Genomic DNA, 22,136 nt, shown 5'->3' with positions numbered 1-22,136 from the left:
ACGATGAAGCTGAAGGTCTTTATTTCGATCAAGTACACGACGGGGAAGATGGGCTCGACATTACAAGAGAAAACAGGTTCTCACGCTCCACCGAGCCTTGTCGGGTATGAAATCTTGTGATACGCAAGTGTGCTGTTTAGAGATGGTGGGGACCGTTAGGAGCCAAATCGGAGGGGAACCAATATGCTATATCTAGTAGAAGAGGATCTGGGCTTGACTGCACAGATCTGAGTCTCATGATGGTTATGTTAGCGACACACACAAAGAGTAAATATTGACTGCTGTATTTACATTTAACTAGTTGGGTTCGAGACCTTTGTTTATGCTGTTAACTTCCGGGGTATGTCTACATATTATGTAGACGTTAGTTTCTCCTAAAGCTCTGTAGAGAATGCCAATGACGGCCGACACCGGCGTAAACCTGTCACAGTAGTACCGAGATTTAGCTTCTACAGCCACATCCCTTGGGCCAGTCTAGTCCTTTGACATGGTCTTGGGGCTCATTGGCCATTATATCAACAACATAGTGCGTGTTGTCCTCCCAAAATGGGTTATGCTACAGGTTTCCATCCGTGTGAGGCTTGAGATTCAAACACCCGCTTGAGTAAGAGGACTGCTTCTGAACATCATAAGAGCAAACAGGAATCTATCATTATTTTGCAACTACGAGCTGCGAATCCCAGCCCTAGAGCCGATCAGCAGGTTATACTGGCACGTAACCGGAGGACGATGAGATCAATGATTACATGCAGTATTTTGGTTCTCGCAAGTACGTAGGGGTTGTTGAAGCATGCTGAGCTGCCGCTTGAAGAATCTAAGCTATAGAATCCTAATATTAAGAATGACTCGCCGTAACGCCTTTGTCCCTAAGTCGCATATGCTATGGTAATAGCAATTGACAAAATGAGCATGGGGAATATTGCTAGCCTGAAATCGCACCAGGTCTGGCAAAACACGCAACGGCTGCGTTTCGAACTGTAGACAACGTCTCCCATGAGCTCTACACAAAGGCTCATAATTGTGTGTAATATGGCATTTAGTGCCATGATGGTCGACAGTAGTCTTCCGGTGTGGCAGGCATATGCTGTGGCTGCGATACAACCGGCTGCTGAGGCTGTGCCATGTGATGCTGAATCGGTTGGTGGTACCGAACCATAGCTGGTTGAGTTTCCGCTGCTGTATATGCTGGCTGGGTTGCTGGTTGGTGCGCATAGAAGCCATCTTGAACCATGGGGCTCGGGACTGAAGTGGCAGAGAAGGTGCTGGGACTGCTCTGAATCGACGTCGGTATTCCTGCAGCCGAATACGGCATCTCCATGGGAGGTCGCTCCACTTGTTGAGATAAGTGGTAGTGAGCAGGCAAAGAACTTGTCATTGTAGCAACGCCAGGGTCCCCTTGCTCAGTCACGTAGTATGCCTGGCGCGGTATGGCTGTGGCTCGATGAACAAGTTGAACATGGGCGTGCTGATCGGGCACTGTATGCCCGTGATATTCGTGAGGAACGGTGGTGGGAATCCCGCGTCTGTGAGCGTAATAAGGTGGCATATGGTCAGGGTGGGAAATAGGCGGTCCGTAGTGGGCTGTTGGACTGGACCGCCTATTCAGTCCAGTCCAGTGCGGAAAAATTGCTGGACCAGGTGGTCCAGTCCAGGGTCATTGGACCGCCTGGACCGCCCATTTAAGGCCCATATTGTTAGGTGAGTAAATAGTGCAATCTGATTGGTTGAGCTTGGTGGAAACTATGATTATTTGACCGGCCTACATACCTATCAAATAAGTCGTTACGACTCCACAGACAGTATAGAGACAATATCATGTCGCCATATATGGACACCCATGGGTGCGCCTTCCTCGTGAAATTGCCCAGACTAGCAATGTGATCTTATAATCTGCTCAGAGTGATATGAAGTGTCCACCGGGCTGCCCCAGGAGGAGCCTGCTCTTGAACCTATATGTGGCAAGCAAACTATGGAGAGCCACAGCCTCATTTCCACCGAAAGAGAAGCACTTCGAAAACATGCCGACATTGCGATGGCCAAATGGATCACGCTCAGAAATAATTCGAAGGTATGTATAATTCTACGCCATGCTGGAGTAGGTATTTGGTAGTGTGGTGGATGAAGGTTCAGAGCGACTGATATATGTATCTCTTCAGAAAGCCGATAGGTCAACTGTATATACGTTTTGCTTATACCTGCAGATCCTTACTCTAAGTCTGCTCTCTGATTACAATTGTCGAGATGCTAGAACTCTCTTGGCACGCGATGAAGTATCTATCCTAAGAATATTCTTCGAGAACAATGATGGGTTAGATCCCGAATCTGTCGACCTCGCCCAGGCTGATCATGTGACATCACTGGCTCATGGCCTGTTCGAAGCAGCGGGAGGGAGTAAAAGCACATTGTGGGATTGATTCAATGGCGAGTATTCGGACTTTGACAATCAAACCCTTTGCGGTTTCATGGTTGATGTGGTATGTCACTGAAACAAGCCCATGCTGAACAGCTCTATCATGCAATGTTGAGATCCAGGCTAGTAGCCACAAACAAGACTCCAAGCTTCATCAAATTTCTGGAATTTATCCAGGATTGCCAGAGCATCATCGACCCAGGCCAACGTCGATGTTCTACACAAGGATCGAATGACGCAGTAAGGCATTAAAAGCTTGGTCCAAATTTTGACACTAGGAGAGTTGCGGCCGCTGCTATATTGCAGGTCGCAATGACGGCAATTCAATCAGAGAATTAGTGCAAGTCACCACCCAAGCCGGGATGAAACCGCACCAAGAGTGCTTTGTGTGGAAATCTTGTAGTCAGGTTGAGGCCCATTCTGGATCTATGAGTCAGCATACTAAGCCAACAAACACATACTGTGCTAGAGGGGCTCTTCTTTTCTTAGACTGTTATAATTTGGAATGTTCATAACCATATCACAACTACTTTGATCTACAACAGTTTCCCGGCGCCCGTCGTTCACATACCATTGTGGTGCCTGTACGATGGTATTCTCTCTCAGCTTTTCCAACATTTCTGTCTGTGTATGCTTGTCAAAGCTCATTCACTTACGACTATACATGGGAACTGTGTCGCATACTGCCTTCATATTCTTCCTGCCATCAGTCCTAGTTCCAGATGTTATTGTTATATGTTTGTCACGACTGTTCCTGTCCCATAGGAGGACGGTGGCGACCTACATAAGCCGTTTGATAGGTTGCAGTTTCTCGTACGTGGTAGATTCTCACGACTTTCCAGAATAACCGCTTATGGACCCCCCAGGATCATCCTTCTTGCGGCAACAGTTTTCTACTCGACCTTCTATTACGAAACTGGCACCGAGGTGACTTGGGCAAGTGCGCACAGGTATGCTAACGACAAGGATGGTATCAAGATCTTGTTAAGCGGCTCTCAATCTGGCTTTGTACTTCTAGTCTTGATTTTGAACATCTCCTGGTTTGCTCGAAAGTTCCTGTATCATGAGACTGGTAGGATTCTGGATATGTTTAGGACATCTCTATGGCAAGGTAAGTCACCGACAATGCTGATTATCCCCTGAAAAATTCGCTAATAGCTTAAGAAGTACTGGACACCTTGAATCCGCGCCAACCCTGCCGTGATCTTTGCAGCATTGAGGACGGCTATGATTATCGCAACTCGGTAAATTATCCAAGCGCATACGAGCGGTCAAGAGTGAGACGCCAGACCAGGATATTGAGTATGTACAAACGCATCGGTGTCAAACTTTTGTTGCCTCTACTCTTCTTGGTCTTGTCAACGTACCTCCGCCCCTCAGCGCCATATGTTGATATGTCTAAGAGCTTGCCCATCGAATTACTGCAAGTCATGAGCTACAGCGTAGACAGACGAGATAGGGTTAACCCTCGTATCAGCAATCCTTGGCCCCTTCCAGAACTTATCCAATGTAGATATTGGGAGGGTCCTAAAGGTCACTTCAAAGGTTGGGCACCAGGTGAAGACAGTGTCTTGAGTCAGATATATCGAGATGGTGTCCCAAGATGGTTACCTAAGACGCCCCCCGATGGCTTTCACAAATGGCTGTCGCGCAGTGGTTCCCATCAAGACGATGGACAGACAGATAATGGTGGTGATCTGGAACACATCTACAACAAAACCAAGACCAATGGCGTATTTTACAATCCGGTGGACGATCCGCTTAAGATTACCAATCAGGACGAAGAGGTCTTGGACATCCTCCGCCATACCTTTGAAACTGGGACGGTCAAGATCAAACACGTTGCGCTCATCATGATGGAAAGCATCAGAGAGGAGCTATTCCCCCTCCAGCAGGGATCTGATATGCACAAGATCATCCTTCGGTCCCACGAGGGACAAAGAGATGTAGACGATGTCGATGGCATACTGTCACGCCTAACTCCGGTGGCGGAAAAGGTCACTGGCAAGCATGTCTGCTGGAAGAGATCAGATGGATCGGAGCTACCCCAGATGCGGATACCAGAGTGGAATGATACGACGCAGGATGGTTTCGGTGGCATCAATGTCGCAGGTGCTTTCACCGCTGCATCACTATCCTTAAAAAGCTTGGCAGCAACTTACTGTGGAGTGTGGCCTATTCCTGTTGACAACTTTAAAGAGTCCGAAGCGCAAAGTTACCAACCTTGCATCTCGCAAATCTTGCATCTCTTCAACCAGATGAAGGAAGCCAAGGCAGCTTCAAACGACTTCCTTGAACAAGACTGGCTTACCGCTTCTTTCCAATCGATAACGGATAAGTACGATCGCCAGGATGTGTTCACCAAAAGTATGGGCGTCGAAACGGTTGTTAACAAGGACTTTTTGAAACGAAACACTGAAAGGCAGTCGGAACTAGAAGAAATTAACTATTTTGGATTCCCTGAAACCGTTTTGAAGACGCACTTGCGAGACCTCGTGAAGAAAGTCCAGCAGGAGAACAAGAGAATGTTCCTTTTCCATTTTACTAGCACGACACATCATCCTTGGGGACTGCCAGGCAATTTCGAAAGGAGAGAGTATATGAACACGAAGGGGAAGATGGCATGGCACAAAGACTTCAACAACTACTTGAACACTATCCGGTTCACGGATGCATGGCTCGGCGAGCTTCTGCAACTGTTCGATCATCAAGGTATCGCTAATGAGACACTTGTGGTTCTTGTCGGCGACCACGGGCAAGCATTCAGAGAGGATGTCTCCACTAGGACCGGCACGTACAAGAATGGTCACATCAGCAATTTTCGCGTGCCTATCACTTTCAGGCACCCTAGTATTCCTCGTGTACAGTATGAAGCGAGCGCAACTTCCATCTCCATTCTTCCGACGATATTGGACTTGCTCATCAACACGGGATCACTCAACCGCAGGGATACAGCTATCGCATCTGATCTCATTCAAGATTACGAAGGGCAGTCGCTCATCCGGCCCTACAAGCCCATGAAAAATGGCCGCCGGGCGTGGAACTTTGGCATCGTCAACAGCGGTTCAAGCATGCTGACAGTGACGTCTGCAGATGCGCCCTGGAGACTTGTCATGCCCCTTGACCGTACATCCCGATGGAGATTTACTGACTTGAAGAACGACCGACTTGAACTTGAGCCTCTAGAGAATTGGTCAGTGGAACAACTGATAAGTGATATAAGACATATCCATGGCGAGGAAGCGTCACGTTGGACTAGGGAGGCTAATGCGGTGGCCAACTGGTGGGCGGTGGAGAACAAAAGACTTTGGGGGTTATAAATTAAAACGATAGAGTACATCCCATTATCCAGCAGTATATCTGTACAGGCGTCGGCTGCAGCATACCGAATGCTTCTTGTTACGGAGCTCAATGTTATTGATTTATCACGAAGGTCAAGTCTGCCCGCAGTCATTGAAACGCTTTCGTTATGGTTTCTTTATTCAGGCCTCGAAACTGACTTTATATTGATTCTGACCCACATCTTTTCCCCCCAACATTGGTTGACTAGAACAGGACAATCATGCGCTCTCTGACCGTGCCACTATTCATTTCCTCAACCACTTGCGGGACATCCTGTAATTCGATAAACTTGTGGGGTGCTTTGATATCATGCTTCGCACTAAACTCGAAACACTCTTTCAGATCTTGCGCCGTTCCGTTTGGGGCTCCTTTGATAACGAGCTTTCTAAAACTAATATCCATAGGCTTGACCTTGAGCTCGTCAGCAATACCCACCACCGTAAGAATGCCGTTGAACTTGATCAAGCCCTGCATGTCAGTATATGATTGGCTTGAAGATGTAAAGTTGACTGCGGCATCAACACCGCCTCTAGTTTTCTCACGAAACATCGCCACGCGATCGGGTGAAAGATCACTTGGCATGAACGTTTCGTCAGCTCCAGCTCGCTCTGCGTCACCGAGCTGATCCTTATCGATATCCACTGCGACGACCTTGAAGCCCTTTGCTTTGGCGTACTTTATTGCCATCTTACCCACACCCCCCGTCCCGAAGACTGCCAGCCACTTTCCTGCTTCTGGAAGACACTCTTTGATGGCGTTGTACGCAGTTACGCCCGCGCAGCAGAGTGGAGCTGATCTTGCGACATCCAGACTGGGGGGAAACTTAGCCGCGCTTCGAGCATCGACAACAATATACTCCTGGAGGTACCCATTGCACGTGAAACCTTGAGCTTCCAAACCTTTTGGGCATCCGTAACTTGAACTAGGGTAGGCTTAGTCTGTCTGCGTTCCATAAACGGTGTTATGTATCAAACTGGGCGTACTTACTATGTCCTACACTGAACACATTCAAAACACCCTCTGGAGGCAAGAAATCCTACAGGATCCCCTACGCAGAAATTGACTACGTTTTCTCCCACTTTCATGACCCTGCCAGTTGCCTCATGGCCCATTGTTACTGGACTCTCCAAAGACTTGGTTAAGAAAAAGTCTGGATCGAACAACAGACGATCGGAACTGCAGAGTGATGAACCAATGACCTTGGCCAGCATTTCATCCTTTGAGGGCACTGGGATCTCGATCTCTCTTAGCTGCAATTGTCTAGTTAGGGGATCGAATCTACAGACTACAGTTCATAGTATTAGTAGCAGGCACAGCCTCCTGTGCATTAATGACTTACTGTAAGGCTTTCATCGTAGCTGGCAGGATGCCTGAGGAGGCTGCGTTCCATGATTGATGATGATTCATTGCGACAAAGATTGGTCTACAGGGTGGTGCGGGTTCAGCGTCAGTAGGTAGTTTATTATTGATGTTGTATTGAGAATGTCCCAAAACGGACTAAGTGCCAGATGCACAGCCAGAGCGGATATTACCTAACCCCGCTATGTCTCAGTTACGATAGGATCTGAATATTTCGGCGTCCGGGCTTCGAAGACGTGTACCATAATCGACTTACAGTTACTTAATTCTTATAAGGCACACCATCAACGTTACTAGCTGATGCCCAACAGCTACAGGAAGAACGTCTGTTTCGTCATTTCCGCGGCTGGCTCTTCTCCGAGCGCGCAAAGGACACCTCCTCCTGGACTTGGGACTACGGGTATGATATCCAGCGGGCTCATGAGCGAAGATGGGTATGCAAACTCTGCATTCACCAACGAGTCCCCCAGCCGAAGAACTTCACACATACTGGTCTTCAAAATGCCAGCAAACATCTGTTCAAAGAACATCATATTCGGGCGCCAGAGGGCAAGACGAAGTCTTCGACGCAGTTGAAAGCGGAAAGCGTCGAGAAGCAGCACCGCTCAATAGCTGATACCTTGACGCTCGATCCGGAAAAGCCGCGGGAGCAGGCCATGGCGAACTCCTTCGTCAAGAACTTTGACAGGGACCATTTTCAACGGATGGTGATGCCATGGATCGTTAAGAGTAATCTTTCCTTTCTCACGGTCGAAGACGAGGATCTCCGAGCCATATTCGATTATCTTAGTCCATCAGTGTCAACGTATACCACGGTGCCTCTATTACCAAAGCGGGCCTTGTCAGCAGAGCCAGGTATCGGGGAACCCGACGTTGAGTCCGCTATCGCTGAAAGGATTCCTCTTGTCGCTTGGGCCGCATTTTAGATTACCTCGCCTGAGGCATATTTCCATAACCCCACGTGTATCTACACATGTACTTAACTAGTCTTCATTACGTAGCCTACCAGCCTAGATGCCAGTTTGCCAATCATGTCACGCACCACAATATAAGACAATCCCTGTTCGTGCTTGCCCCCTCGTTTTTCTTCTGGGCCCAGTCACGTGCCGAATTTGAAGTAATTATGACCTTCTGAGACGTGAGTGTGGGTCGAGTGTATAGAGAATTGGGGAGTTTATCACGACAAGACCACTCGCATCAATATACTATTAGGAGCCTCTGCCATTGTGGCAAGACCGCTAAGTATAGGTATAGCCTGATGTGGTGCTGACAGTTGTCAGGTTTTTCCGTCCTCCTACTGCGGCTGGCCTTGGCACACGGAGCCGTTACACAATACAACCGGAAGGAGAATTACACAATATAGAATTACTTCAATTAGACCGTTCCTCGTTTATAAACTATGGTACAAGGGTGTATCGCCATGAGTCCGGTACGACGATCCGCCACTCCCCTATTTCTATCTTCGTACACTATGTCGTCTATCAATATAACCGAGTCAAAGGTGACATAGCATACGGACGTTGTTGACTATGTCGCCAGACACACTAGTAGACTACGGCGTCTTTCTAGTCCGTGAGCAGGGCGCCACCGCCTTCAGCCAGCTGCCGCATGTATCTCACCGCGACAAAGCCCTCGGTCATCGCAGGGGCGAGTGTCGTTCCCACCCCCTGGGTTCCAAGAAGCGCAACTGATGCGTTGCCCCCAGCAAACAAACCAGAAATCACGCTCCCGTCTGCCCTGAGCACTCTTGTGTGCTGGTCAGTCCGCAGGCCGCCTCGCGTGCCAGCATCACCGGGAAAGATTCTGATGGCGTAAAACGGGCTTTCCTTGACAGGACCCATGCATGGGTTTGGTACCACAGTTGGATCGCCGATGAACTGCTGGTACCTGTCCTCACCTCTGTGGAAATGTTTATCTATACCTTGATGACACATTGTATTCCACTCGCTTACTGTCGCCTGCAGGCTGTGCTTCGGCACCCCTATCTGCTCAGCTAGGCCGTCAATAGTATCCGAGTGCAAGAGCAAGCCTCGTTCGATAGCCTGATCAATCTGCCAGACGGTCTTGAGGCTCCCGATGGGATATCTTTTCCGGTATCTCTGGTCAAAGACAAGCCAGAATGCGGCCGCTTCTGCGTCCTCATTTGCTCTCTCATACATGGACCTAACGGCCTCGCCGTAGGGCTGGGACTCGGAGAAGAAGCGGCGGCCCCAGCCATCGACTACTATGGAGAAGGGCTTGGATATGGCAAACATGGCTTCCGTCACTTTTCCCGTCCTAGGATCGACCATGGTGGGAATACCCCAGACTTGACCAAGCTGTGCACTACCAGCGCCAATCTTCAGCCCGGCTTGCAGTGCGATGCCAGCGTCCCCGTTAGATGCTAGACTCCATTCAGCCCTGGTTGACATGACCGAAGTTGCCCCCTTGGCGGTTGTTCTCCCTAGATATGCATCCCTCATTTTCTGGTTCTGGGAGAAACCTCCTGTGGTTAAGATCACACCCAATGATGCGTGTATGTCAACGTGTTCCTCACCGCCTCTGCGGTGAACTCTTGCTCCTATCACGCCTCCATCGTGATCGGATAGCAAGAGTTCGCTCAGCTCCAAGCCAGTCCAAATCTCTACGTTGTCGTGTTCCATGCACATCTTGAGAAGCTGGGCAATGAGCGATCGCCCCATGGACATAGGCCTCACCATTCCTTTCGGAAGAGCCGAGGCTTCCGCAGGATAAAGGCTGGAAGAACGCAACCTTGTCAAGACCCGGAAGTCCTCAAACCTAGGGACCACAGGCACGCCGTCTGGCTTCGGGAGGTATTTCTGGTAATGGCCCAGGCTTGCCGCATCGAAAACCGCTGGGTCCAAGGTGCGGCCATGCTCGACCGCACCGTCAACGTGCGGGTGATAGTCTGGGAACTGGGACGGTTTGGCCATCCATCGGAAGCCCTGGTCTCTAAGGTATCTCATCATCTCGGGCCCCTGCGTCAAGAAAGCGTCGAGGCGCTCATAGCGCAGGTCCACATTAACGGCTTGTTCCTCAAGGACCGGGCTTCCAAGTTTTGCCACAGCATTGATGTAGCGCGCGGCTTGTTCTTTGCTATCTTTGATGTCATTTTCCTGCATGAGAAAATTGTTGGGCATCCACATGCAGCCACCGGACCTGAAAGTTGTGCCGCCAACATGATCTTCCTTCTCTACCAGGATGACTCTGAGGCGCCGACCATCCGCCGCTGCCGCCGCTACCGCCGCAGTCAAGCCGCCGGCGCCGGCGCCCATTATGATGATGTCGCATTTGGTAACTGCTGTTCGTTGATGGTTGGCCGTTTGGTGATGACGACCAAAGTCTTCATGTGCTGCGGCGCATGCCATCACTTGGTCATGCGGGGATATGGCTTGGTTCATTTGTTTGTTCGTCGACAAGTTAGATGGAAATGCGGTTCTTTCATAGGCTGATTCTCTTCCTATATCGAATTGAAGTTATTGAGATGCCTTGGCTTCATCTTATACAAACTATACGCACAGTTCCTGCGTCACCATTCACATACGTTCAGCTCGATCTACGGTGGTTATTGAGGCTGTTCAAAATTGGATCTCAGTCGTCAATATCGGGAGGAACTACTCTTGCACACTTTAGGCCGCACGACCGCAGGTCTCCCGTAACATCGAAGAAAGAGTGTAGACAAAATTGGCCGAGATTTATGTCAGGTTTAGCAGGGTACATATGGTAAGCACCAGTAGCAGTTGACCCTCGTCCACAGATGCGTCCGAGTTAAGCTGTCTTGTTACGATCGAATGCGCGGCAGCCCGTTCGAGAGGTACGTCTCTGTGGTAAGGGCATCGATCCAAAAATGCTCTCGGTCCTGAAACAGACAGGAAAGCTTGTCATCCCATCATATTCACACTTCCTGTCTCTACCGAACGCGTACACATGTAGTTTTCATCCGGATCACGATTGCTTGCTTGCTTGCTTGCTTGCTTGCTTGCTTGCTTGCTTGCCAGTATTCGTTCTTCTATTGTAAAGAAGATGTGAAAATATGTTTTGATTGATAACGCACGAGCTTACTAATGCTTGTTCACGATGTTGACCAATTACATGTGTTGGTGAGAAGTATTACTGTACTCGCAGTGAGGGGGAGCAGTTAAAGCGAAGACCACAATTCTCAATCGATTGAGAGCAGATCTGCAAAGTAAGAGAAAGTTGCCGGAGGGAGTTGGCAAGCATTCTAGGAAGGTCGACTCAGCTCTGCCTGGTAAACACACGCGTATGCTCTACGACAAGTTGTCGTGGAAGGAAGCCAGTGTAGTGGCGCAGCTTAGAACCGGAATGGCGCGACTAAACGGATATCTATATCAGATCAGGGCAGCACCAACAGATGAGTGTCCATGTGGGCGGGCAAAGGAAACGGTAGAGCATTTTCTCTTCCGATGCGTGAAATGGACGCCAAACATGGACGCAGTACGAGCCACAATCAGATTCGCGATCGCCACAGGTCGCCTAGAACAGAGATGACAGGAATACCAGTAACCCCGCAACACTTTATCAACACTAACCGATAACCCCCGACACCCTCAAGTAGTCAACAGCAGCCATCGCTTCAGCCCGCCGACGATAGGAAGCTGAACACTTGGAGGAAATAGGCTTCAAGTTGACTTGCTACTACTAACATCTAGAAGGGCCAAGGAGAAATGCGATAACTGGACTGGAAAGGATAAGGCTAAATTCTCATCGGCTTGGCGAGAGCAAGGCAATAATGAGGGAGATGTATGTATTCTTAGCTTCAGAGCCCTCTGGGGGCTGGCCTGCCGGGCGTAATAGACTTGTGTGTGTGTGTGTGTGTGTGTGTGTGCTCGCAGTTGTAGATACAGTCTAAAAGCTAGACTCACAGGTGTCCGAACCATCACATAGATCGGTTGGTCGAATCACCCGTCAAGATTAGGGGTGTTTCTCCTCTCTTTCTCTTTCTCCCTCTCTCTCTCCTTCCCTCCCTCTTTACACCTTGAGAACTAGTCGAGATATTGGGTCGGCCACCTCCCGATACGTGTTGCGCTTTCCATCTTGCTTCACGGGACAAGCGACTTTCACACTGTTTAGGCTTCGTAAGCAGCTGTGAGGTTTGGTGTTCCATTTCAGGTCTATACTCACTGCGCGTTCCCAATCCTGAGAATCCATGAGCCAGCCGGCGGGCGCCCCGATGGTGACAAGCCATTGTTCCTTGAAAGGGTCGAAACATTTGAACCGACAAGGGACACCATATGCTTCGACGTATTTGGCGATTCCATTATGTAGAGAGCGCAACCATTTTCGGAATATCGCTCTCCCATCCTCGATCCCACTCCCACCCTCGAACTTTAGGGCATAGTCAGTTATCGGGCAGTGTGGGGTAAAGCGGCCACGACCCAGACGTACCTCTCTAATGTTGCGGCTTATCGCGCCAGAAGGTCGAGGCTCCACACCAACCCATGACGAGCAGCCCAGGTCCCAAAAGCACAAGTCTACAGCAATGTCGTCGAACCTCGCAAGCCTGGCCGCTTTTCGTAGCAGGGCGGTTCCGTCAACGAAAGCCTCTCTCATGCTGAAGCGTTTGCCGGGATTCCACTTCTTGACTCTCCGCCGCCTTGTTCGTCGCACGGCCGAATGAACAGCCCGTTCCTCCTGTGGTGAGGTAGTATCGAGGCCAGGATGCTCAAGCTGTTGTTTCGTGGCATGCTGCACAGTATTGCAGTGAGTCTGCGCCAGGTCATGAGTGCTCATTGTGTCAAGGCTCGATTGCTCGCAGCTATGAGCAGATCCCAAGATAAAAATTGACTCGAGCACAAATGGAATCGTTTTGTACGTTTTTGGACGACAGGCCCCAGTCGCCTCCAGAAACACTCAATGCCGGCGACTTTTGGATTTTTGGACTTGGTGTTCACGTGCAGTTGGTTGGTTACCTAGTTGACATATAGCAAAAGGAGCCCAATTTGGCTGCTCCTCGTCAAAATCTAGCGTGGGCAGCCATGGCCGTCCTAAAATTGCCGATATACCCTGTGGAATCATCGTGTCTAATGGTCAATCCTCGGGATAGTATACATACGTGAGCATTCAGGTCGAAACCGGACGGAGTACCACGCGTTCAAGAACGTCGCCAAATCGCACATATTCGGCCACACAACCTTGTTGTGGAAGCCGAGATTGGCCGCCTCCAGTTTTGGATACTCACCCACGCATACAGCGGACGCTACAGGCCTTATTGTCACAGTGGCAATCAGGAGCATGTCGAACTAACGGCTGAAACTGGACAAACGCCAAAAGCTACCGTTGCCGATTTGGGACGGCATGAGCCTGCTTATGGCCAAATTTATCCGTCAGAGCCGAAGCCCGCACGTCGCTACGAGTCTACAACGCGGACCGATCAACCCTACCTACACGGAGCGCTCGCGCCTCAACGCATCTCCTCAATCGTCTTACGGCACGACCCAGACCTACGCATGGGAACTACATCATAGATATATGGAAAAGACAGTAACAAAAAAAAACTACGAAAAAAAAAACTAAGAAAAAAAAACTAAGAAAAAAAAAACTAAGAAAAAAAAACTAAGAAAAAAAAACTAAGAAAAAAAAAACTAAGAAAAAAAAACTATCTCTGACCGGCTTGGGTGGTGGGAGCTTTGCTCTACCGATCTTCACCTGCGGGAATCTCCGATCGACTTAGAGTGTCGGGAGCTCTGCTTCGACCGACTTTCACCTGCGATGAAGTGGAAAAGAAAAAGGAACTAAACAAGATTGCTGATAAGAAAGTGCTTTAAAGAAACAGAAAAAAGTAGTGGCGCTAAATCGAATCCAGTTAGAATGATTACGTGATGAGCACAAAAGCTGTCAAGAATCGGCCGCTTCTACGGATACTCGTCTAGCCGCTTTAGGCTATCCTGGGCCGCATATTCAATCGTGCTGCACTTTTTTGGACTTTTCACACAAGATGTCATTTACTATAACGCCACCGATCAAACAATCGCCAGTAACCGGGAACTATCTGGCTTGTCGTCCCATTTTGTCCAGTTCAATCAAAGAAGCCGATTTTGGAGAGAATGGCATGCGGGCGACAGCTCGTCTTTCCCAGTTGTCATGTTTCCTAAGCCCGTGAAGATCATGCCTGGCGGCAACATGTAACGTAACGTAAAGAGCTATTCCACGAAGTCGCACGGCGATTATGAATGCTAAAAGCTTATCCGGAAATGCCATTTACTTGTTATGGAGCTGATTATGGGGGGAGATACCTGCCGCACGTCATGGGATCCCGACATGATCGTAAATCACTTGCTCCTACCCATACTCCACGATAGATCATAACTTAGAAGAGTGCAAGGAGATGTCACAACTCTGGCTAACAGTGCGACTGGCTATTGCTGTCTCGTTGCTACAGTAGGGTGCGGGTTCACCGTCAGTAGCCCTTCATCATAATTTTGTTGAATTGACTCAAAGCAGACTAGCTGCGGCGCTAATCCTAGTGACAGATGACGCTAGTGGGGTCATTGTTCTGTTGTTTACTAACAGCACTCTGATCAGCATCAAGGAATTAAAGCGAGGATGGAAATCACCTCGAGTCGGATGAAGGGATAGTTACTAACGAAAAGATCTATCACATGATTGAAGCTATAATAGGCTGGTCTGAATATTGGTACCCTATCCCGGACCGCCGACAAAGCAAGAGACAATTATGGCTGAGAGATGGTGGGGTACATTCTGGCTCGGGCTATGCATGGGTCGTTCGTCACACTAGTCAGTCCATCTTGGGACACTTTTCATAAAAGCACGATAAAAAAACAGCTGACGGTGAACCCGCACCTCACTGTACTGTCCCTTTCACAAGTCGCAGAGAGACCATTCAACCGGGCAAGTGGCCATCATGATCACGGCCAGATTCGTCCTTCTCCAGACCCAGCGAGCAATCTGGGAAGAACGCATACAGAAGGCTCCCTATTGCCCCCCCCGCCACCACGAAGTCACAAGGAGGAGAAGGCTCTCGTAGACGTCCAAAATGCCTTCAACAAAGGCGGAAGGCTTGCTCGCTTTAGTACATACCTAGATAAGCGTGTCTTATGGTCAGGGATTCAGGGGGCGCTTCCGTCAACAAAAGCCCCTCTCATGCTGAAGCGTTTGCCGGGATTCCGCTTCTTGGCTCTCCGCGGCCTTCTGCGTCGCACGGCCGGACGAACAGCCCGTTCCTCCTGTGGTGACAGGCCCCAGTCTCCTCCAGAAAAAAAAGAAGAAAAAAAGACGGTGATTTTTGGACTTTTGGAACTTGGTGTTCCCCTACAGTTGGTTACCTAGTTGGTTACCTAGTTGGCATAAAGCAAAAAGGAGCCCAAATTAGCCGTTCTTCGTCAGGATCTAGCGTGGGCAGCCACGGCCGTCCTAAAGTTGCCGATATGCCCTGTAGAATCATCATATCCAATGGTCAATCCTCGGGAAACCCATGATAGAGGTGGGTCCAATGTTTGCTAGAGCCAACACCTCTTTCGAATCCCTGGTTGTGAATTCGATTTCACGATGCCGTTGTCAATCTTGTTGTTCAGCGTCCTATTTCTGCCTTCCGTTCTTCCGTAAATTGCTTGCCCCCACCTAGTGTCGACCGCTCAGCGCTGAGGTTACATCGGTAATGGCGATCGACTTATCATGTATTGAACCCATATCACGTGATACAGGAACGGCCCAAACGGACTTTTGATCGCCGATCTAGTGGCCAGGTAGCCGGGCCTTGAGCTCTTGGCGGCACATTTCTGCCGCTGCAGGATGCTAGCTTGTATAGGGTAGTCTGTAGTTTCATAGCCAAATGACCCAGTTCGATGCGCGACTAGATTTTCTACAACTTATCGTGGTTGCCAACAGCAATGGCTGCCTTGAAAACCCTATAGGAGGGAATTGCTGGGCGACTGTTTTGCGTTTTACTGTATCGCACGGCTCCACTCTGTCGCCATGAATTTCACCCCCAAGAGTAGCCAAAGCGGCTTGTAGGTCCACTTTTCCTTTTCCTTTTTATTTTTTTCCTTTTTATTTTTATTTTTATTTTTTATTTTTTATTTTTTAAGCTCTCACTGATCAAAGAAGCAGAAAATAGACGCGGCGGAGGCGGACGTTGTCCTTCGCAGATTGAGTTTTGATGCTCTTCATCTCTGCGTCTGTGCTTTCTGGTTTGTCTATCCACTTTCATGCTTTCATGGATCCATGATGTGTTTCACTTGGATGAATTGCATGCGTGTGACCCCCAGTGACCGAGGTCGAACGAAGCGAGGCGCTGAAGAACTGGCGCCAGACCATGTAGATCGTCCAAGCTAGACTGAAGCTAGGCAAGTTACCCGGAATGACAGCACGCGCACCAGCACAGGGGTATTAAGGCAGCCAGAATCTGTGTCAACAAGCAAAACCAAGCGGCCCAGCTGCTGAACTAAGAATGGCCTTGGCGAAGAGCTACCGAGGCTGTCGCTGGTTCTATGCTAGGCCTGTCAGCGGTCGCTGGTGGCATACCGGCTTATCTTGGCCGGTAGGGGTAGAGTGGCACAGTATGTAGCCTGTTATAATTGGACAGGTGCTGGGGTGTCGCATGCAAACAGGGGATATTTCAAGATTACGCACCGGAATGGCAGTACCTTCAAGGGGGCAGGATTTGGACAAAACACAACATGAATACACCAATGTGCATCAATGGACCGAATGCAGGCAGGGTCTGACAGTTATGAGCTTCAGGAAACGGGTCACAATTTGGACGATGCAAGGCAAGGAACAGCATGAGCATGGACTTGGGGAGACGAGGACGAAAAAGTAGGCAAGGTATGTAAGCATGGATTAGAGACTAGTGTCCTTTCGGCTAAACTAAGCCGCTGGCGTACAGTATTGGCATGGTGTCAAGACACTCACGGGTGTGGGTGGGTAGGTCTTAAGGCAAAGTCGACTCGAACGCGAGTGGAATTAAATCGTACGGTTTTGGACGAAAGGCCTTAACTGCCTCTAGGATATGCTCCGTCGATGGCGATTTTTTGACTTTTCGAACTTGGGGTTCATGTGTAGTTGGTTGATGTATGGGTAAGGCGAGCCTAATTTGGCCGTTTCTTGTTAAAATTTTAAGTGGGTGCTCAGAGTCTCAAAATCGCCGATCCGTCCTACAGAACCGACCGCATATGTGCACGCTTGGGCCGAAACCGGACGGAGTGTCACCCATTCAGGAACCCAGGCTAATTTGTCCATACCCCAGTCCTGTGAAAGCTGAGATTGGCCGCTTTTCGTTTTGGATATTTGCCTACCTATACTACTACAGACGATACGGGCAATTAAGAGTTCATCCCACGGCAGAGGCTTGGTTAGGGACTAAAACCGCCGCCGCCAATCAGGGACACTAGAAGATAACTTGCCGTCAAATTTGTCCGCCTAGGAGCACGGTGCCGGTAGTTTCTACGAGACGGACTGATCGAGCCTACACGAGATGCTTACCAGTCCAAAGGGTCCTATAACGGACATACGACATGACCTACTGGTAAAAAAAGAAAAAAAGAAGAAAAAAAGAAAACAGAAGAAAACAGAAACAGAAAAAAATTGAAGGAGCGTATATCTCTAACTGTCTTACAACGGCAGGAGGCTTTGCACTCTGACTGACTTATGTTCGCAGGAGCTTTGTGGAACGTCCTGGAGGAAAAGGAACAGAAGATGGGAAGAAAAAAAAGAATTTAAATGAGTACAGCCGGCGTAAAAATAGACTAGATCAAATTGAGTTAGAATTGATTACGTGATGCCCATGAGAAATCGTCAAATTTTGGCCTTTCAATGGGACTGTTTTGATTACGCAATCGACTCACTGACCCATCTTTTCTATTACGAGACGTCCAATGCTCACACACTATGATGCTCCCTGCCCTATGAGGCGTATCCTCCCGGGCGGAATAAATTCATTCATACACTATGATGCCACCATTCCGAAAGCAATCTTGATAGCCAAACACTGATGGTGGATTATCGTCCGAAAGGGTATCTTTGTATGTTGCCCCACCCTTTGCAATAATGAAGGTAAATATCAAGTCGAGGTCTCGTCGCCGATTTCGTCCGTTCATATCCGCTGCACAATAATGCCAACAGGATTTGCGTCTCATGGCTTGACTGCAGGGTAACCTACAACCTCAAGAGGAAGCCCCTTTCAATGTAGCTATGTAAAGATCTTTCACGAGGATGCACTGCGGCGTTCATTACAGAGAGCATACTTAGAAAGGCCGCTACGTATGACTTTAGTTATGCCGGTTGCCTATCTTGAGTGAAAGAGGCCGAGAAAGCCGGGCAGTCTTCTGATCAACTGATTCCCACCCTTACCCCTTAATAAATCATCGACTATCAAGCGTGTCAGATATTCGGAAACAGTGTGAGTGACCGGGCTGTCTACCCTCGCATACCCTACAACTATGAAAGCTATCCACTCCGCAACAAGACGTGTTCAGGTACGATCTCTTGAGGTAACAGACGAAGATGTATGCGGCACGCGTTACCTACGAGACAGATGCCTCCCAAAACGGGCTTTGTGGATCATTCTGTCTAATGTCCCTCTCCATTGTCCTGCATAAATTCACTGGTGGTAGTCGGGCTGTGCTCGTGCACTTTAGCTTTATAACTTCTACCACAACCTTGGTGTGACCATGCTTCCTGGACGGCTCACATCGGCTCATCCACCATCTCAGTATGTAATGTTGATGTGACGAAGAATTCTGTTAATCTTTAATTTTCCTTCTAATCTCGTTCCCGACAGCATAGACATTGCCGATATATCTACGATGGCATTGCTACATGCCATGGTCCAAGCTTCGCGAACTAGCCGGGCCGCTCCGATGATGGAACATGGCCAATCTTGGAGAAAGAAAGCCATGTCGCAAAGGCCTGACTGTGACTGTAACGGACCGTATAAATGGAATTTTCTGATCGATCCAGAGCGATATGACGAGGATAATGGAGAGGGTGCGATGCAGAAAGTGGTCACCAAGATTCGTGAAGAGAGACGGCGGACGGGTTAGAACCATGGCCCGTTATAGGGTCTTTGGTGTAGAGCAGAACGCCGACGTAGCAACCACGGACGAATCGATATTATGAGCACAGGTAACGTCAAGTCCTCAATCAACAGTGAGTGTACTGGATCACACGATGCACTAGATGTCGAGATGTTTTTCAATATTACTCCTTAGTTGGTAGACTACGAACATTAGATTTCTGCCGTGAAACTTTGTGTCTGTTCATCCTTTCTTGTTTTCAAACTTCTTGGCAGCCTTTCCCTCACCCCCCTCTGCCGCTGCTGAGGCCCGTATGAGCATCAACGGGTGGTGGTACAGTTCCCAGGGCAGCTGGACCCTCCGGGTCATTTGCGGTTCGTCGTCGGTTCACAAGCTGGACGAATGTAGGCATGAACGATTGGTTGACCGCAGTATCGAGGCCCACACTGGCGTGGTCTGGCGGGAAGAATACTAGGCAAACCGACAGGTCGGTTCGGAATGGATGTCTCTGAAGCATGACACGAGCGGAGCGGCGGTTGACATCGAGTCTGATGTCCTTCAATTGCAGCTTCATCCCTTTCTTGCTGGAGGAGACAGTCGTCTCATTGCTATGTTGGTGTAAATCCCCGGATCTGGTACAAGGTGTCGTCAATGAGCTTACGCTGTCCGTGTTGTTCTTTCCAGCAAGGGATGGCGTTTGTCTTGTTGAAATTCGGGGAGTCTTCTTTTCCTGCTTTATATCCTGCTCATCGCAATCACCCGCTTGTCGCTTTCTTTTGAGCTAAGTTACTATCAGCCGGATAAGTCTTGGATTATCGTAACAACAAGGGAGGGAAAAGTGATACAAGGTATGAGAGAGAAAAAAAAAAGTGAAAAAAAAAGAAAAAGAAAAAAGAAAAGAAAAGCAACGACACAGGCAGAAGTTATTGGTATGAAATACAAAGATAAAAGACGCTGAGGTGTAAAAGAAGAAAAAGGCAGACGATTACACAACTGGATAATGACGACTGCTACTATGTGATGACTTACCGAGCTGTCACCCTCAGGCATAGATGGACCTATCGACGGAGTCATCTTTCGACGAACTCCATTATTTCTTGCGCCGTAGGTTCGGGAACGTGTGGTAAGCCCAGTTGTAGCTGGTGGTGCGTCCATATCATCAGGAGCTGGCAGGCTCGCGCCATCGACGTAGTCTTTGGTTGCTGATATAGTTCCTTCTGGTGGAGAAAGTACCGCAGGTACCAGATTCTGGACAGTAGTGAGGCCTAGGATGTCGATCAAATCTGCAACAATTCTCTTCCCTACAGACTCGGCTACTTTATCCTGTAGCTCTTGCTTTTTGGCTCGGGTAACCTCGTGCTCCGTCTCAAGTTCCTTCATTTGCTGGCCGTCGGAGAGGAGGGATCGCAAAAGAAGGTCAACGTTGTCGTTATTACTTTCATTGTCATTGCCCTGCAGGGTATTGAGATAGAACTCTTCGATTCTTTTCTTTGACACATCGCTTATACGAGCCCGCTCCTGGCGAAAGGCGTCGTCTGGGTCTTTGATACTTTGAAGATGCTTGTTCCAATCGACGACAGCGCTGCGCAATCGAGTGGTTATACTAGGATTGGGACAAGTCATACCGTGGGGGAGGGGGAGGATGCTTTGGGTAGTAGAGCAAGCAGTATGATTCCAGTCTCCTGGTCTGTCGTGGCCTTGAAGATGCGATTGAGTTTTGGGATTCGTCTCTCAGAGATAAATTTTCATATCTTTTGGAATACCACGCTGCGCTGTCAATGCTTAATAGGTATGTCTATGTTTGACGTCATCCTGGTTCAGATACATCAAAGTCGATCGTACACGACAACGTAGTCCATATTCTGCCTCGACTTGATGACTGGAAGAGGACGAGAGTTACCGAAATAGCGGAGTGATGACGTGGGGTAGTATTAGTATGCATTCAGAAGCCTTTTTGAGCGGCTAAACACGAATCAACTACAGGGTGGTGCGAGTCCAGCGTCAGTAACTTATTATTGTACTTTTATTGAGAGTGCCCCAAAATGGACTAAACGTGGCGCATGGCCAGTGTACTGCCGACGCTGGTATGATCCCTGCCCTTCGTACTCACTAACTGCATTTAGATGGGTTTCAGTGATCTCAAGTGAATTTAACCTCCATGCACGACCGGAAAAGATGATGAGGATAGTCCGAGCTGGCTCTAATAAGAATCAAGTGATTGTAAGTCGATTATAATACAGGTCTTCGAAGCCCGGACGCCGAAATACCTAGATTCCGTTATGACTGATACCTGGCAGGGTTGATTTCGGCTCCGGCTGTGCATATGGCATGCGCCACGCTTAGTCCGTTTTGGGGCACTCTCAATAAAACTACAACAATAAGTTACTGACGCTGGACTCGCACCACCCTGTACCAATCGACCATTGTGCGTCAGTCAGGTTGTGACTGGGTGAGTCCGGCTTTTTGGAACAGTAGCTTAGTTACTCGACTAATAATACACGATTTGCCGGGTTGAGTCCAAACCAAATTTGCTCTTGATGGATAGACCTCATTCTACTTGTCAGAACCGCGTATGTGCTGCAGTCATCATCTCATCGCTCCCAACGTCGTCACTCCATACCCCTCTTACCGCTCCAGTAGCCAACCATCATGGAGTTCCTGGTCTGGGCTGTGTAACCTTTGAATCTGCTGCAGCATCTATGGAGCTATACCTGTGATCCCTTGTCGCCCATCCACGTGAAACCGATTATGCATAAAACAAGTCAAGTTGTCTGGATCGATGAAGGGAAATCACCAAGACGGTGGACGGAGGGGGCAACATTCGAGTTGTAGGGCGCCGAAAACAGGCGTATTTCGGACCAGAAGTCTCTTAAGGCTGTCCAATCGTGTTGGCAAGTACTGATAGTACAGAAGTCGAGTATACGGTCTACGGTACGTTAACTGCCGAAGGCGAGCGCGGTGGCCTCTCCTCTCTTAGGTTATACACATATCCTAGCGAGCGACGACAAATTGGCGCAAAGGTAGGGGTACTC

The 22,136-nt window shown here is 48.9% G+C and overlaps 7 protein-coding genes across 7 annotated transcripts; 2 read left to right on the top strand and 5 right to left on the bottom strand.

Annotated features, from left to right (window-relative positions):
- Nucleotides 1-1,036: 1,036 nt before the first annotated feature.
- FPOAC1_013291 (uncharacterized protein) lies at nt 1,037-1,546 on the bottom strand (the record flags this gene model as incomplete). Its single annotated transcript, XM_044857632.1, has 1 exon — nt 1,037-1,546. The coding sequence occupies one exon, from the start codon at nt 1,544-1,546 to the stop codon at nt 1,037-1,039; it is 510 nt and encodes a 169-aa protein (XP_044701815.1).
- A 2,294-nt stretch (nt 1,547-3,840) lies between these two features.
- FPOAC1_013290 (uncharacterized protein) lies at nt 3,841-5,730 on the top strand (the record flags this gene model as incomplete). Its single annotated transcript, XM_044857631.1, has 1 exon — nt 3,841-5,730. The coding sequence occupies one exon, from the start codon at nt 3,841-3,843 to the stop codon at nt 5,728-5,730; it is 1,890 nt and encodes a 629-aa protein (XP_044701814.1).
- Nucleotides 5,731-5,956: 226 nt separating this feature from the next.
- Nucleotides 5,957-7,142, bottom strand: FPOAC1_013289 (uncharacterized protein; the record flags this gene model as incomplete). The annotated part of the gene is made up of 3 exons (XM_044857630.1): nt 5,957-6,674; nt 6,740-7,002; nt 7,092-7,142. The coding sequence occupies 3 exons, from the start codon at nt 7,140-7,142 to the stop codon at nt 5,957-5,959; spliced, it is 1,032 nt and encodes a 343-aa protein (XP_044701813.1).
- Nucleotides 7,143-8,676: 1,534 nt separating this feature from the next.
- FPOAC1_013288 (uncharacterized protein) lies at nt 8,677-10,386 on the bottom strand (the record flags this gene model as incomplete). The annotated part of the gene is made up of 1 exon (XM_044857629.1): nt 8,677-10,386. The coding sequence occupies one exon, from the start codon at nt 10,384-10,386 to the stop codon at nt 8,677-8,679; it is 1,710 nt and encodes a 569-aa protein (XP_044701812.1).
- A 1,714-nt stretch (nt 10,387-12,100) lies between these two features.
- On the bottom strand, nt 12,101-12,862 carry FPOAC1_013287 (uncharacterized protein; the record flags this gene model as incomplete). Its single annotated transcript, XM_044857628.1, has 2 exons — nt 12,101-12,457; nt 12,518-12,862. 2 exons carry the CDS (start codon nt 12,860-12,862, stop codon nt 12,101-12,103), a joined length of 702 nt encoding a protein of 233 aa, XP_044701811.1.
- A 65-nt stretch (nt 12,863-12,927) lies between these two features.
- Nucleotides 12,928-13,596, top strand: FPOAC1_013286 (uncharacterized protein; the record flags this gene model as incomplete). Its single annotated transcript, XM_044857627.1, has 3 exons — nt 12,928-13,032; nt 13,057-13,148; nt 13,197-13,596. The coding sequence occupies 3 exons, from the start codon at nt 12,928-12,930 to the stop codon at nt 13,594-13,596; spliced, it is 597 nt and encodes a 198-aa protein (XP_044701810.1).
- A 5,791-nt stretch (nt 13,597-19,387) lies between these two features.
- On the bottom strand, nt 19,388-20,727 carry FPOAC1_013285 (uncharacterized protein; the record flags this gene model as incomplete). The annotated part of the gene is made up of 2 exons (XM_044857626.1): nt 19,388-19,885; nt 20,134-20,727. The coding sequence occupies 2 exons, from the start codon at nt 20,725-20,727 to the stop codon at nt 19,388-19,390; spliced, it is 1,092 nt and encodes a 363-aa protein (XP_044701809.1).
- Between the last annotated feature and the right edge of the window lie 1,409 nt (nt 20,728-22,136).

This window comes from Fusarium poae (assembly GCF_019609905.1).
Source record: "Fusarium poae strain DAOMC 252244 chromosome Unknown contig_1, whole genome shotgun sequence".
NCBI lineage: Eukaryota > Fungi > Ascomycota > Sordariomycetes > Hypocreales > Nectriaceae > Fusarium > Fusarium poae.
Note: the sequence above shows the minus strand (reverse complement) of the source record. Positions and strands in the feature narration are given on the sequence as shown.